The 15,121-nt window shown below is 39.5% G+C and overlaps 1 protein-coding gene across 1 annotated transcript; it reads right to left on the bottom strand.

Annotated features, from left to right (window-relative positions):
• Positions 1-2,052: 2,052 nt before the first annotated feature.
• Positions 2,053-12,950, bottom strand: tmem267 (transmembrane protein 267). Its single transcript, XM_050052476.1, has 3 exons — positions 12,881-12,950; positions 8,664-9,123; positions 2,053-4,304 (listed from the first exon to the last, which is right to left on the bottom strand). The coding sequence occupies exons 2-3, from the start codon at positions 9,069-9,071 to the stop codon at positions 3,969-3,971; spliced, it is 744 nt and encodes a 247-aa protein (XP_049908433.1). The 5' UTR covers positions 9,072-9,123; positions 12,881-12,950; the 3' UTR covers positions 2,053-3,968.
• Positions 12,951-15,121: the final 2,171 nt, after the last annotated feature.

Genomic DNA, 15,121 nt, shown 5'->3' with positions numbered 1-15,121 from the left:
TAGTCAGAGTATTCATCTTCATCTTCTAACCGCTTCATCCTCTTGAGGGTCGCGGGGTCATCTTCTAACCGCTTCATCCTCTTGAGGGTCGCGGGGGGGCTGGAGGCTATCCCAGCTGACATCGGGCGAGAGGCAGGGTACACCCTGGACAGGTCGCCAGACTATCGCGACAACCATTCACACTCACATTCACACCTACGGACAATTTAGAGTCATCAATTAACCTAGTCCCCCAGTCAGAGTGTAATATCTTTAAAAATATATACAGTATGTCATAAATATGTAGTGAAAATGACAAGATTTGATAATATGGAATGACAGTTACAGCATGTATTGATACACAAACACACAGTATATACACAGGATATATTTTATTGAGATAAAAAGAACACTACATTAAAACTATGTTGTTACTATCTATACTTCATGACTATTGAAATTAAAACTTTGTCATAAAAAACACACAAATAATACAAAACATAATTTAAACGACAAAATAAAACTTAAAATGTGCAAAAGTCAACATAATATTGCATTAATGAAGGTCACATTGTCAACATAAAGCAGCAGTTAAAGAGATATTCAAAATGGCAACTATAATGACATGGCACCCATCGTATCACTCTTTCTCCCCCCCCCAAAAATCACTTTCAATTATGTAGGTGCAGTACAGTGTTTCCAATAGTTTCCAATCCATAAAAGGGAAATATTTCATAAATAATTAAAAAAACACAGATGTGTAATAGCAGCAAAAAAGTTAACACACACAAAAAAAACAAAAAATAATTTTTTAAAATATAACATCTATAACACACTGTGCAATTCAAACTTTAGGAGGGTAATGTGAATCCCTTCAGCTCACTGCAGCCACCTAGTGGACAACAAGCAACACTACAACCTTGGAAATTATGAATTTTTTTTTTGTGTCTGATATTTGAGAATACTGTGATTATGTTTTCCTCATAAATTAAAATGTATTCCAAATCAAAAACATAGAAGCAGACTGTTAGAAATCCCTTTAGGAGTTCACCATCGTTTTTATACTCAAAGCAATTACATTCAAATGACTATAAGAAGTTTCTAAATCCATAAATCCACTCTACAACCATACCATATTACGCGTCATGTAAAATATAGTAAACAAATACATGAAAGGAATGAACGTGGGATCGGTCTACATCTAAAACTGTGTCATGACTTGCTATCTCTAAATGTTCTATATGATATTCATGTAAGACGAACAGTTCAACAACCCATGTCCTTCTGCAACTCACGGTTTCACCAGCTGGAAGTTTTAGTTTGTAGGATGTACTATATTAATTGTTTAATTACAGAAGCATAACACAAACTGCATTGGAACAATATACAGCAAGTTAATGCAGCAATTCATTTTCTTTACATTTTATAATTTTGTAAATATCAACAATTTATATGATATTATTGGCAATGGACACGCTATTGAACAAATTATTCCCTTGAATGTTTTAACACTTCAAAAATAAATATCCAGCATCTCTCTCTAGGTCCCTTTCCTTTCTATGTTTGATGTGAAATAGAGAGGTCACTTGGGACACCGTACACTCATCACACCGGTGTTACAGTACAAAATGTTGATTATGTTAATTCATCTTTAACTTTTGCTGCAACAACAGAGCTTAATCTGTCAGAAAGATAATCCCCAGAGTTGACTGTGCTGTTTGAAACTATAAAGAATAAAAGCAGTTTTCCTTTAGGATAACAGAAAGATAGACAACTCGCCAACCATTTGTAATAAAACTGAACACTTCCTAGGTTGATTCATGCACAGTACAAGAGCCTTGTCACCTTTCAACAAGTAGCCGACAGAACTGGGGCCAGATGCATAAAATTCTGTGTATATTCATGATTAACACTGTGTATACGCATTCTTTTAATCAGATTTAAAAAGCCATGCGTACGCCTGATTGTGTTTTATAAATCTCAATCATTGTGGCGCTGGGCGCATGAGCGCGAGCCTCATTCCCACTGAGGCTGGGCGATATGGACAAAAGCGCGAGCCTCATTCCCACTGAGGCTGGGCGATATGGACAAAAATTCATATCCTGGTATTTTCAAAGTGGGCTACATGTTCAGTCACAAGCTGATCCAGGCTGAAGTCCTTTTTACACAGCAGGGCAGGAAAAGAAGTTTACCTGTTGGAGGTGAGCTGTTTGCAGAGGTGCAGTAAGAGCCTGTTGTCTGCAGCTCTTCGTCAGCATCTCACTGTGGCTGTTTTTATGCCTTCACTCTTCCTCCCTGCCCTATTATATGACTTGCCTTTATTCAAGAAAAGCTGCTAATTCAGTGATAAACACATTTCATTTCCTACAGATTCTTCACAATTAAGTCCCCCGTTATTTGGTTATGTAAAAACTTTTGTTTTGAAGCAGCAAAATAAGTAAATATTGGGTTTTTGAGCAGCAACTTCACACAACTTCTAATACGGCTGATAGCGAACATGAAACAGTGAAATAAAGCAGATATTTAAAGTAAAAACAGGACGCAGGAGAGAAACTAAACTGCAAACCACAGAGATTCAGTTAGATGCTACAAAAGTCCTGAGAGCTGAACACAGAGAGATTTAAAAACACCTTTCTCTCTGGTGTCCTGCAGACAGAGGTGAGGAGAGTCTCACAACACACACGCTTGTTTGAGGGGTAGATGGGGGAACATGGGGGGGTTCGGTACGGTCGACAAGATGTCATCGCTACCTTGAGGGTGGGCAACCTGGCTTGTGGACCTACTCCAGAGAAGGTCCATCTCCGGCGCAGCTCGACGCAGTGCGCCGCGTCTAAACTGACAACGGAAACGCAAAAATCGGCCCACAGTATTGTACGTGTGCTACTGTGGTAATTTAATTCATCTCACAGACTGATTTAGTGTAGCATGTGCAACATACTGTAGACTAATGAACAGATTAAACAGAGGAGCAGCTCTGTGTCTCTTTGAGTGTTGATGGAGAACCTACACATCATTTATGCATCTGGCCCCTCATGCTTTAGATTAAACTAACATCTGTGTCTGAGCAGCTAATCCAAACTTTTATGGCAACAGTTAAACCAGGTTTACTGTAGGGTCAAAATTGCCGCTGTAAAAAAAGTGGCATGTGTAGGTTATTTGTGATTGGCTCATCCAAGCCGCAAAACGTACGCAGCTGAAGTGTCAGAGAGGTGATGCTTCTGGTTGTTACAGCAAAAGATAATATGTGTTTAGGGGTGATTAATAATGGAGCTGTTACTGCAATGTGCTAGATTTACTACTTACTCTACAATGAATGCACGACACATTACACTTCACTACTATGGCAGATGAGCAGTGGAATAACAGTGGTAATATACTGCTGGACACACTGAGGGTGAAGGTGACACTGGTAATAACATGATGTCAGTGTCGTACAGCCTGTGGTGGACCTTTGGTTGACTTTTCCTTGAGTGTTCCTTCTTAGGATGAGGACAGATAGTCAAAGTTCAGGTTAGTTAAGAGTTCAGAGGCCAAGAGATGACGTGAAGTCTCAGGTCCCTTATCAGGGTTTGGATAGGTCAACAGACAGCAGGCGAGCCTCTGCAAAACGATATGTCAAAGCTTTAAAGAGTCGATCCCTAAACACTTACGACAGTTATTAGAGATAAGCATCACTCTTGAGATAAGTCAACAGGATTCGGATACATTTCCAAAACACCAGGAAAAAAATCTCAGAAAAAAGTCCATGATTGGCACTTACACTGGAACGTTCCTTTCTTAAAAAGCTTACATGTATTTTACAGATGTTTCCATCCAACCTAAACTGTACCTTTCTCCCTCATTATCATACAGTGACAGCTTCCAGTGCCACAAATGTTTCCTCCAGTGATTTCAAGTATCTAAAGTTGTCTCAAACAGCGTGGAACATCTTTGCCCAGAGGCAATCCATACCAGATCAGCACTAGGTGTCGCTGGTGAGTCGCTGACTTCTAAACATCGATGGCCACCCCATGTTTGGTGGAGATCACGTCTCTGGTTCCTGTCAGATACATGAGCACCGAACACAGGTGAGGAAGCGTTGCCGTGGTGCTGACGTACAGCCAGTAGGGGAGCGGGGCTGTGTTGCCGAACGGGCACACCCACAGGCCGTGGCGCACGGCATCCCGGACGTGGTGCGTGGCCATGGAGATGAAAAGCATCCACGGCAAGGAGCACCAAGCGTCTTTGAGGCGTCCGATCCACATGAGGAAGCGTAGGGAGAGGCAGAGGATGGGGATGAGAGAGGAGCAGTGGAGAGGAGGACGCTGAGGGAGTGAGACAGCAGCCTGGAAGAAAGTGGGAGAGGAAGTTATCTCTGAGTATTTCATTGGTTTTGTTAGAAATGATCTGCCACCTCTCTCTCTCTACTGGTAAGATAATAGATTGAATTCTGCCAGATTTTTAGAGGTGACCTATCCCTGTATGCAAAAAACCCCAGGCTTTAGACCATTCTGAATACTTGTTTCCAAGGGTTCTTTTTAGGGATTCACAATATATGACCTAACAAGGTCGGCATCTACACACCTGACACAGTGGGCGACGGTACATGTGCCTTTAAACACAGAGAAGAAGAAGAAGCACAGCACCTGCATCACGCTGTCTAGAGGGCAAAACATGTTGGGGTGTGGACGTCTTTTACAGTTCCAGAGGAAGACAACAGGATTGCACCAAAGGTCCATTCTGTTTTTGTTGCGTTAGCAATAGTGAGGTCAGTTTGATTTGGTTGGGTCAGAACTGTGAAATATAAAATCATCCATATTTTCTCACTACATCTACACCTTTCTTACCCTCAGGTGTTAAAAAAAACCCTACAGGTTATACACTTGATTTCAAAATGAAAAAATGTAAAATTATCAGTTATCGAATCAGTTGAAAAAGTCCACATCGGTGTATCCCTATTTTTTTTTCTACTTTGGCCACAAGATGACATGTTAGCTGCATGCTAAGATCAAACGCATACTCTTGGTTTCGAATGTCATATATTTCTCCCTGATTTCAGATCATCTTCCTGCTGGAACATATTTAGTTGTATTCAGATGCTTTTATTGGTAACTGTCCACAGTAGAAAGTGAAGCTTTTCTCTGTTATAGTCCCCCAGCTGCAATGATGGTGAACAGACACTGACCAATCAGAGCACACTGGTCTTTTTCGAGAAGGGGGTTTAAGGAGACAGGCATTAAAACTGAGTCTTGTCAGACAGAGAGGCTGAATACAGAGAGTTTTTTCAAAACAAAAAAAACACATTTGCTGAAACTGTGACTATATTTACACAGCACTAAATGAGACAGATAATCTTTGACAATCATACTCCTTTCGCAAGAACATCTAGGAAGGCTGTCCTCCACACTGGTGGGTAAATGTTTGTACCAAAAATAGTCTGAGAGTCTGTACTGCATTTTGCGTCATATAGGGGTGCACTGCTCTGCTGCTCCTAGGCTAAAGGGTGCAACTAAACTGACTGTCTCAAGTGCTCCCAGTTCTACCATACAGGACATCAGCTGATGTGATCTAAACTATCTCTTGCTGCCAGTCTGCTGCGTGCTAGCCTTGTGCCCATACTTAATGAAGGTGACAGAATAACACAGAGGCCCCATTTAACTAAGAAAGCAAACTCCTCATTAACACATTATCTCCCACATTGTAAGCGGCAGCACATTAGCTTCACTCTTTCCATTCTTACCTTTCACAACAAAGCCCTGGACATATACACTGCATTACTGTTTATGATAGGGAACATATATGTACATGCTGAGGCTGTGTTGATGAGTTGTTCAATATATTGAAATCATTTTGCCTCACATTTTTTCTTCTTTAACCTTGTATTCAACATGATATCTTTTTATCTCAATGAAATGCAATATAACAAATGTAAATGTGGCATAAAAACTAAATTTATTATTTTGGCCAATAAAAAATATGCTTGGCCGGTGGGTTTTTCATGAACCAGCCCCCTTAGCCAGTTAATTTCAGACACTGCCTTACTGCATGTGAACAAAGACAACCAATCAGAGCAGAGGAGTCTCTCACGCAGCTGTCAATCATGCTTGTGAACTGCAGTCACATTAGGCAGCCCTGGTCGAATACAAATCAAGATTCTGTTACTGCATTGCCTGTTTCTCACCTCAGATGTTGTCAGAAACATATTTTAGTGTGCTGTTTAACTGTATCTGAAATTTCAGCTGGGTAACATTTACACATTTTACAGTTAAACGGTGTACGAAGCACAGCCAGTGGGGTGGGGGAAAAAAATAGATTTTTAGATGCATCGAGATTCTGTCTTGAACGATGCGAGCATCGATGTAGAAAACTCATTATCGATTTTAATTTTATTTTTATATTTATTTTTCAAATTACCGTAACGCTATTGACGTAATTCCAACGGATTCTGAAAGCTGAGAAGCGGAGCTTTCCAGTGATATGGAACGGTACATTACGGTAAAGACGTCATTACCTGTGGAGGGAGGAGGGAAGTGAGCACAGCAGGAGGAGAGTGACAGCTGACGAGAAGAGAGCAAGTTTGAGTGATTTAGCGGTGTTTTAGTGGAGTTTGGGTGGCGTTTTCTTTGTAAATAATATTTACTGTTGTAAATAATAGTATTTGTGTTTTTTTGAGAGCTTTTGTTTTGCCGTGTTTTCGTCGTGTTTTCACCATAGTTTGTAGTTTTGCCACCGTTCGTCTTTTTTTTTTTTTTTTTTTTACAATAGTACGTGTTTTTATAGTTCATAAATAGTTATAGTCAGTTATAGTTTTGTAAATACTGGAGGAGAATGTCGAGGAGGTCGATGAGGGACAGGAGAGTCCCATTGAGATTTGTGGATGAGGAGGATGGACCGGTGGAGTGTAGTAATCTCAACCACAGTAAGTAATACAGTTTGTATGCACTGGATATGTATTCCCAGCTTTATTACAATAATGTTTTTCAATATCTAGTGTAAATTTTTTTATTGGTTCGTTTTAGAATCGAATTTATAATCGAAATCGTTGCCTTTAGAATCGGAATTGAATTGAATCGAATCGAATCGTGAGGTGCCTCGAGATTCCCACCCCTACTGCCCACTAGTGGGACCAGCTCTCTCATTTTACTGTTCAACAGTATTCAAGTCAATTTTATTTATAAAGCCCAATTTTACAAATCACAATTTGCCTCAGAGGGCTTTACAGCACACAACATCCCTCTGTCCCTGAACCTTTACAGCGGTTACGCAAAAAAACTCCCTTAAAAATACTTTTAACAGGAAGAAAATGATTGAAGCTGCAAGAGGAGAAGAGAAACTGAGGAGGGATCCCTCTTCGTTGTGTGTACAGAACAGTGCACTAGACTATGAGGCAGACAGTTTGATGGAGCGACTGACATGACTGACAGCTCTGTTGGAGACTCCTTGGCTCTACAGTAGGTGGGCAGGAGGGACAGGGTTGGAAATCAGCACCAGCCACCGGCCAAATTCTGGTAAAATATCCTAGTAGCCCAAAAACAATGGTGATCTATTAAATGCCTGGTAGATTTTAGAATCCACCACGACTATCAGTCTTATGTACGTCTTTTACGATACAGTGACAGTTTCAGCAAATACAACAAAGTTATTTTCATAAAAGTTAGCAGCTCTAGCTTGAAAGTATGTAACCATGGTGTTGTAGAAACTGAAAATACAAGTATGAACCTGAAAATGAGCATGAATAGGTCCTATTTAAAGGTGTTGCTCATGAGACAATCAACAATAAATATCCCATATTATCATTTTATACTGAATATATTTAAGCATATCATCCAAACAGTATCTTTCATGGGATTGCTACTAACTGTACACTGTTGCATACCTTGCCAAATATCAATTCAGTACTCAAAGGTTTGTGCCAAGTTGAAAAGAAAAACAAGGTGCGAAATGCTTTGTTGCTGCTCGGTCAAATTTTGAATGTAATTCATTCAGATTTTCTTTATAATGAAACAAAAGTGGTCAAAAGTCAGTTTAAATGTTTCATGAAAGCACTATGGCAGGACAGCTATGTAGCTTTTGAAACTGCCTTTTGATTCACTGAAATAATCTACGGTCATTGAAGAGAGCCCGACTGATACTAGATTTCTGATTTACAATTCATCTCTACTCTCTCTGGTGTTGTTTCTCTTATTCTTGGCAGCTGCTTTCAGTATAATTTAGATTCAAAGCAAAGCCACACAGATGCCCTGAACTGGCTGAAATATTGAACTTGTTCAGTGTTCAGATCTTGCACTAAATCATCTCAAACAGAATCTGAATACTGGTATTGCTGCAATGAAAAGACAGATGGTGCCAGACAAACACGTCATTAAACAAACACATGTAAACTCTGATATAGTGATAAAGGGCAAACACTGTCTGTCTCTGCACTCACTGCAAACACAGATTGACTGCAGGATGTAAAAACTGATGAGCATCACAGAGCAGAAAGTCGGGATTTTTTGTAACTGAGTTTTAGTTTTTCTCTTCAGTTTCCAATCTCCTTTTGCCTTGTGCAACTCTGGCACAAAAATCTGGCCACACAGAAAGAAGAAGAAACTGGACTTGCTCTTTCTCCAAAATAAATATGAATTAGCTATACACTTTTGCACATTATTTGTCATGTTAGGTACATTTCTGCACTTGACCCTCAGTAAGGGTGCAGGTCCTACCTTGAGTGACAGGGATCCAGCCATGTAGAAGTGGTCCAGGTCTATGATTGACGCCAGAAGACCGGCGAGCAGCACCTCGTACAGATCGCTCTTTTTCCTTAGTCCAATAACAACTGCCCACGACCACAGCCCCACCAATCCATGCGTGGCGTTGTCCAAGGCAGCACGCAGCCACAGGTGGTTCTGGATGACGGACAGCTGGAGGGTGTGGTCCGCCACTACGCAGAACATACCGAGTCCTGCAGACGCCAGCAGAGAGGCGGAGCTGAACGTCTGTAGGAGGGCCTGAGCTTTCTCTGTCTCCACAGCCAGGCTGAGGGGCACGGGAGCACCGTCTCCCCCGAGGCCCACCCCCAGTAACGGGGACGAGGAGGGGGAGGAGTCGAGCTTGGAGTAGAATCCTTGCATGTTGACAGATGGCTGTGGGGGCCGATCTTAGGGTCAGCAGGAGTCAGGTAGACTGGACAGGGGAGGAAGGAGACACACCAGTATGTTAAGGCACATTAAATTACAAATGTTGTCTCAAAAATAAAGACAATACTCATGCGTTAAATACAATTTCCGCCTCGTGGTTTTATGCCTCTACCACCAGTTAAGTTGCAGTTTACATCCATGTGTGTGTCAAGCATATTTTTTTTTGGCAAAATGGAGGTTATCCTTGACACATATGATCCCAGTGAGAAATGTGCCGTCTTCACTTAAACATAAATAAAATATTTGTTTCTTTCAGCAGAGTGGAGGATCCCGTAGAGGAAACACCTGATAGCAACTGGGATTGTTCCACAGCAAATACGTCAACGTGTGAATGCAGCATAACATGAATGCATAGGGAAATATGAGTGAGTGAATCGTTGTCATCTAGAAATGAGATTGCATATACGTATACATCGAGATCAAGATTCATTTTGCAGCCTTACTGTCTATGGAGCATCTCCAGACTTGACAAAAACTGCTGCATGTCTAAAAATAAATACGACCTCTGAAACTTTTGTTGGTCATTACAATTTTTGATACAGGTTTGATTTTCTGTGTTTTTCGCATCTGCCACAAGCCTTTAGAAACGTTTGACCCAGAATCAGTGAAGAAAATGTGGCGGCAGGACACAGCCGTGACAAGAGAACGATGTTGCACAGAATCTTTTCATAACTTAAATAGCTCAGAACAGGTCAGATAGTAATATTCAGGTGGATGATGAAGAAGAGGAAGAGGATGTGGACGCATCGGAATCAGTGTGCAAGGCTTGTGTGTGCAACGATGATGGATTAAAGAAAAAAAAAACGGACTCAGTGTGCAGAGGCCTTTACTTCTGGCTTTAAGAAAGAGTAGCTCATGCTCACAAATATTGATTGGACTTTCCTAGACCATGGAAATAACATACTGGAATTCTTAATTTAGGTGGTACTTCTGTTTAATGCATCAATGATTAGCCTATAATCCAGTAATAGAATATGTATTATTTAGGGTTGCAGTGGTATGCCAATTTTTATTATACTGTGTACATTTGCTCATTTAAGATATTGGGAAAAAATGCAACTGCACCGAGAATCTCAACTTACACTTTTTACACAGATTTTCATTTTTTATTTTTAATGGAAAAAAAATTGTCGCAACTTGATTTTACGTTTTACACATACATCAATTTTAAAATGGTTTCAAGTTTCAATTATAGTAATGAAATGTTTGTTCAACCAAAAAAATAACCCTTCTATTTTCATATGTTTATGGGTTAATTTTAGGGCCCGACCGATATGGATTTTTTGGGGCCGGTGCCGATTCCAATATTATGGAATAAAAAAATCTGATAACCAATATATCGGCTGATTAAATTTTTACGTTTTTCAATTAAAAAAAAACCAAAATACCTGCTTTTGATGATTTAAATATAGTTCACACACTCGTTACAAAGATATAAATTGAAGGAAGAACATTTTACTATTTTCAAACACTTTTATTATCAGAAACTGTGTGGAACAAGCAGCATATGAACAATTTGAACACAAAATAAATCAAAAATATGATGTGCAAAAAGGCCGTAAACCTCTGGGAAATAAAATAATCATGCAAAGTCTATATGAATTAAGACATTCACATGTGTGTTCACAGTACCAGAGTTCTTCTTATTATTGCCAGTTTAACAGAGGTAGGTTATAGTGCAAAAAGTAACACAAGGACATCATTTCTAAGTAAAACACCATATTCCCTGCATTTTATTAGTGATGAAAATATAAGTGTTAACATCGCCAACTTTTGGCCGATTGCCGATTATTCTTTAATGGCTATAATCGGTCGATTAAATTGGACGGGCCCTAGTTAATTTGCCTCATAATAATAATGATAATTCAGTAATGCCATGATACTGTGAGAGTGTGATATTTTCTGAGATGGTTATTGTACCTTGAAAATCTCTTTATTTTTTTCCCCACAGTTAAAGGGTTTTTTTGGGGAGTTTTTCCTTATCCGCTGTGACTGTCCTAAGGACAGAGGGATGACGATGCTGTAAAGCCCTCTGAGGCAAATTGTGATTTGTGATATTGGGCTTTATAAATAAAATTGATTGATTGATCATACAGTTGCAACCCTAGTGTTATTTTAAAACGGGCCTGTCTGCATGATGAGTAGTTTTATTTTCTGGTACTTAAAGTATATTTTGATGCTATGAGTAAAGGGGTAGGACTAGATAAGTTTACACTTCCTCCTACCCCCTTTCGAGCATGTGAAACGTGTGGAGGATCAATATTCCATCCTTTTGTAAATCAATTTACAAAGCACTTAAATTAAAACAACATTGTTACTGTTGTCTGTCTGTTTGCTTGCCTGTTTTAATTTAGTATTTATTTACTTGTCTACCTGTTTTCTTGTTTTTGTTTTGTTTCCACTCTTTACATGTTCGAAATAATGACAGTCAATCAATGCTAATACTTTTGAGTTTTTACTTTACTTTTTTACAAGATCAGGCTGTCAACCAAATTTAGGAAAGATTTAATCATGTTTTAATCATTTAAGCATTAAATAAGAAGCAGTATACATTTGGTCTTGTGCAAAGGTAGGTGTTATGTAGGACTATAGTTATTAGAGTCACTTTAGTTGATCTACAGTTTGCCAACAGAACTGTAAGTATGAAGTACAATGACAGTATTATAGTCTTTTTTTTTTTAAAAGATGTGTAACATTATGAATGTGGACTTTTACATAAAAAAGCTTCATTGGTTTCCACAAACAGGAATTAAAAGATATATCAATAACATCAGATAAAATATTTGTAGTAGTTTTTTTAAATTTAAGACTATTTAATGCCTTTTAAGGCCTTGTTGTTTAACACTGAAGGTAAGACATTTTAAGACTCTTTAAGGACCTGTAGACACCTTAAAGATTTTGAAAGCAGGACCTTTTCTTGCTACAGAGTATTTCTTAATGTGATATACTTCTGAAGATCTGAATGCTTCTTCCACCACTGCTTGAAAAATAATGTTGTTCACGGCAGACCTGATCTAAAGGTTGCCCCTGCATTTTAACAAAGACACTGTTAAATACACCCAGGGTTTAAACTGCTTCATGAACAGAGGAGACAAAAAGCCTGAGGCAACATCTGTACACTCTGGCTCCTCACTGTCCATCCAAACATAGCGTGTTAATCTAAGAGGGACCACTGTCTCATAAACCCAGAGGGGAAACAAAAATAGGTCTCTGTCTCTCATGCAACTTAGTGAAATGTAGGACAGGTTCAACTGGCAGTCTGCCTGGCTAATTACCTCGTCGTTACCAGCTGCTGATGTAACAGCAGTCTAACGTAATGTCCCTAAGTATGAAATTTTAATTAGCTAGCCGGCTATTTTTGTCACCTGCTGTTAGCTCCCGGCTATCTGTTGTAACGTCAGCGAAGCTAACTAACGGCTAGCGTCCTTTTTAATCGTCTGACAGTCACAGTTAACGTTGAACTGTATTAACGAAAGACACGTTAGATAACCGTATCTTACCGACATCAGTAGCTGACGGTGACAGCTGGCTAGCAGCTAAGTGGCTAACAGTGACAGTGGAAGATGCTGCTTTGTGTAGGCGGACAGCAGCTGTCACGATTAGCTCTTCTACAAAAGCAGTGAATTACACAACTTGACAGGCTTCACTTGCTATTAAAATATGTAATTCAACTGTTTATTACCTTATTCAAGTGTTTACGGGTCATTTTAAATCAACCAGTGGATAAATAAAACGATACTCACCCCATTGCACTGCACTAGTAATCCAACCGCCAGTAATGTGTCTTCTTCTGCGGTGCTTTGTGGTAGTAGTGATGGTGGCCGGCGCTTTGCTGCCACCCACAGGCCATTAGCGGAACAGCAGGATATCAAACACATTAAACTGTGTAAAAGCACAGTAAAAAGTAGGCAAAATGCAGCCTAAATGGGGGAGTGGCAGTTTTTCAGTAATGTCAGTGCTATGTTTAAGAATCCAACCACTGGCCGTTCTAGATCGTCTCGTGGTTTTGGATCAGCCCTTTATAGTTTGTCCTCTTTGTGATGTCATTTAAGTGCAGTAAATGCAGAGGTCTAAGATTAAATTATGCAAAAAGGCCACAGGCTTATTTCCATTGTGATCCTCTGAGGAGATACACAATGCAGGGTCCGGCAAGTCTGACAGGCACCAAAACAATATCCATATAATTACATACAGAAATAAAAGAAAACATAAAGGACAACACAGTAATTTGTTTTTGCAAGGTCCTTGTTTGGAAAGATTTCTCTCCCGTACAATCAGTTTTAAAGATACTTTTAATTCAATCAAACCCAGATGGCACCAGTCATATCCTCCCTGTCACAGTCAATGACCAGCCTGTAGGAAAATGGAACAATTTAAGTACTTGGAGGACAATTATTAATCAGACATTCACTTTTAATGGAAACTCAGAGAGCATTTTTAAGAGTACCTGTCACAGAAACAGCTCCAGCAATATATTTGACAGTGCTGTATGCAGGAAGGCTAAAGTTATAATTTCCGATGCCCCACATCCACTACACTCAGAGTTTGAGCTTCTTCCATCTGGGTGTCGAGTTAGGGTGCCAAGAACCAGTCGCAACATATAAAAGAGGTCCTTTATCCGCTACGCCATAAAGTCTGTTGGGAATATACAGTATATGTATGGGAACCTCATTATAAACTATTCGATACATGATAGCATGTCAATAGTCTAATAAAGAACGCTGTGTTAAATCTCTTGGACAGGGGTGCCATCTTGTGAGGATGGTGCTGCAGTTGCAGTGGTCAAGCAACAGTATTTGGACGAACTCTTAACAACTCAGATCTGGATGACATGGCATTCCAAGGCTGAATTACAAACTCTGATGCACTACCTTTACCCTCAAACCTGGACATTATAAACTAAATTTTGGACAAAGTGCATAGCCAACAGATGAGTGATGGAGATAAGACAGTGTGAACCTCACAATTAGGCACCCTCATCCCATATGGCATGACCTATACCTTCATATTCACCTTCATATACTCTATACATGTTGAAAGAGATTGCATCATGTCATGAATCACATATGTCTCGACTGTGCTTGTGTTTTGTGGAATCCATAGTATTATGGGCTCTGACTGTGACCAGGACTAAGATTAAACATTATTAACACAAACTATGTTCAAACATTTATAGCGTAAAGGTTCAATGTTGAACACTGGAAGTCGACTTGCCAGTATTGAATTTTCTAGCTGGAAATGGAGAACTTGAGGTGTAAGGTAGGTTAAGGTAATGCTACTTCAAACCTACAATTAAAAGTGATGTTCGAAATATTGACTTGTGTGAATAACCCTAATTCTCAGAGCCTGTAACTTAGGATGGACGATATAGTGAGAAAAGAGAAGTTTGACTCTATTCTGCAAAGACAAGGCAACATTCCTGTCAGTTTTAATCAAAGATGGATCAGTGACTACAAAATATTCCTCTACAAACAAACATTTATCATGGCAAAAGGTAAAGCAACATAGGGAGGTGATGGTACTAGTAATGTCAGCATTTCTAGAGGGATAGAGAAGGTAACACAGATACAGACGATAGAATTGTTAGTGTGATCACTGATAGACCCATATATCTGATAACGAGTTTCGATGTACTAATTTTTAGATTTGAGAACTGATGTTTGTATCAGCAACAGCACAGTCATGTGATCGATGGGATTTCCAGAAGAGCTCTTACTTCTAGTGGCTGCAGTTTCTCTGACGACCACTAGAGGGTGAAAGAGACCACAGAATGAAAACAAATGATCAGACACTAAACAGTGTGACTTCATACTGTAACTTAACAACATGCAGTGGTTATTGTGAAGTGACTGACTGTTCGCTCAGAATAATTTACTGTTCCAGGATACAAAATGTGCTTGAGACACTGTGTACATCAAACTAATTGGTTGTCTTGCAAATAAATGTTGCTTTAGGTATATTTTTTCCTCCCGTTATTGAACCCT

This window comes from Epinephelus moara, chromosome 9 (genome assembly GCF_006386435.1).
Source record: "Epinephelus moara isolate mb chromosome 9, YSFRI_EMoa_1.0, whole genome shotgun sequence".
Classification (NCBI taxonomy): domain Eukaryota; kingdom Metazoa; phylum Chordata; class Actinopteri; order Perciformes; family Serranidae; genus Epinephelus; species Epinephelus moara.
The sequence above is the reverse complement of the archived record's forward strand: the minus strand, read 5'-3'. Positions and strand labels throughout refer to the sequence as shown.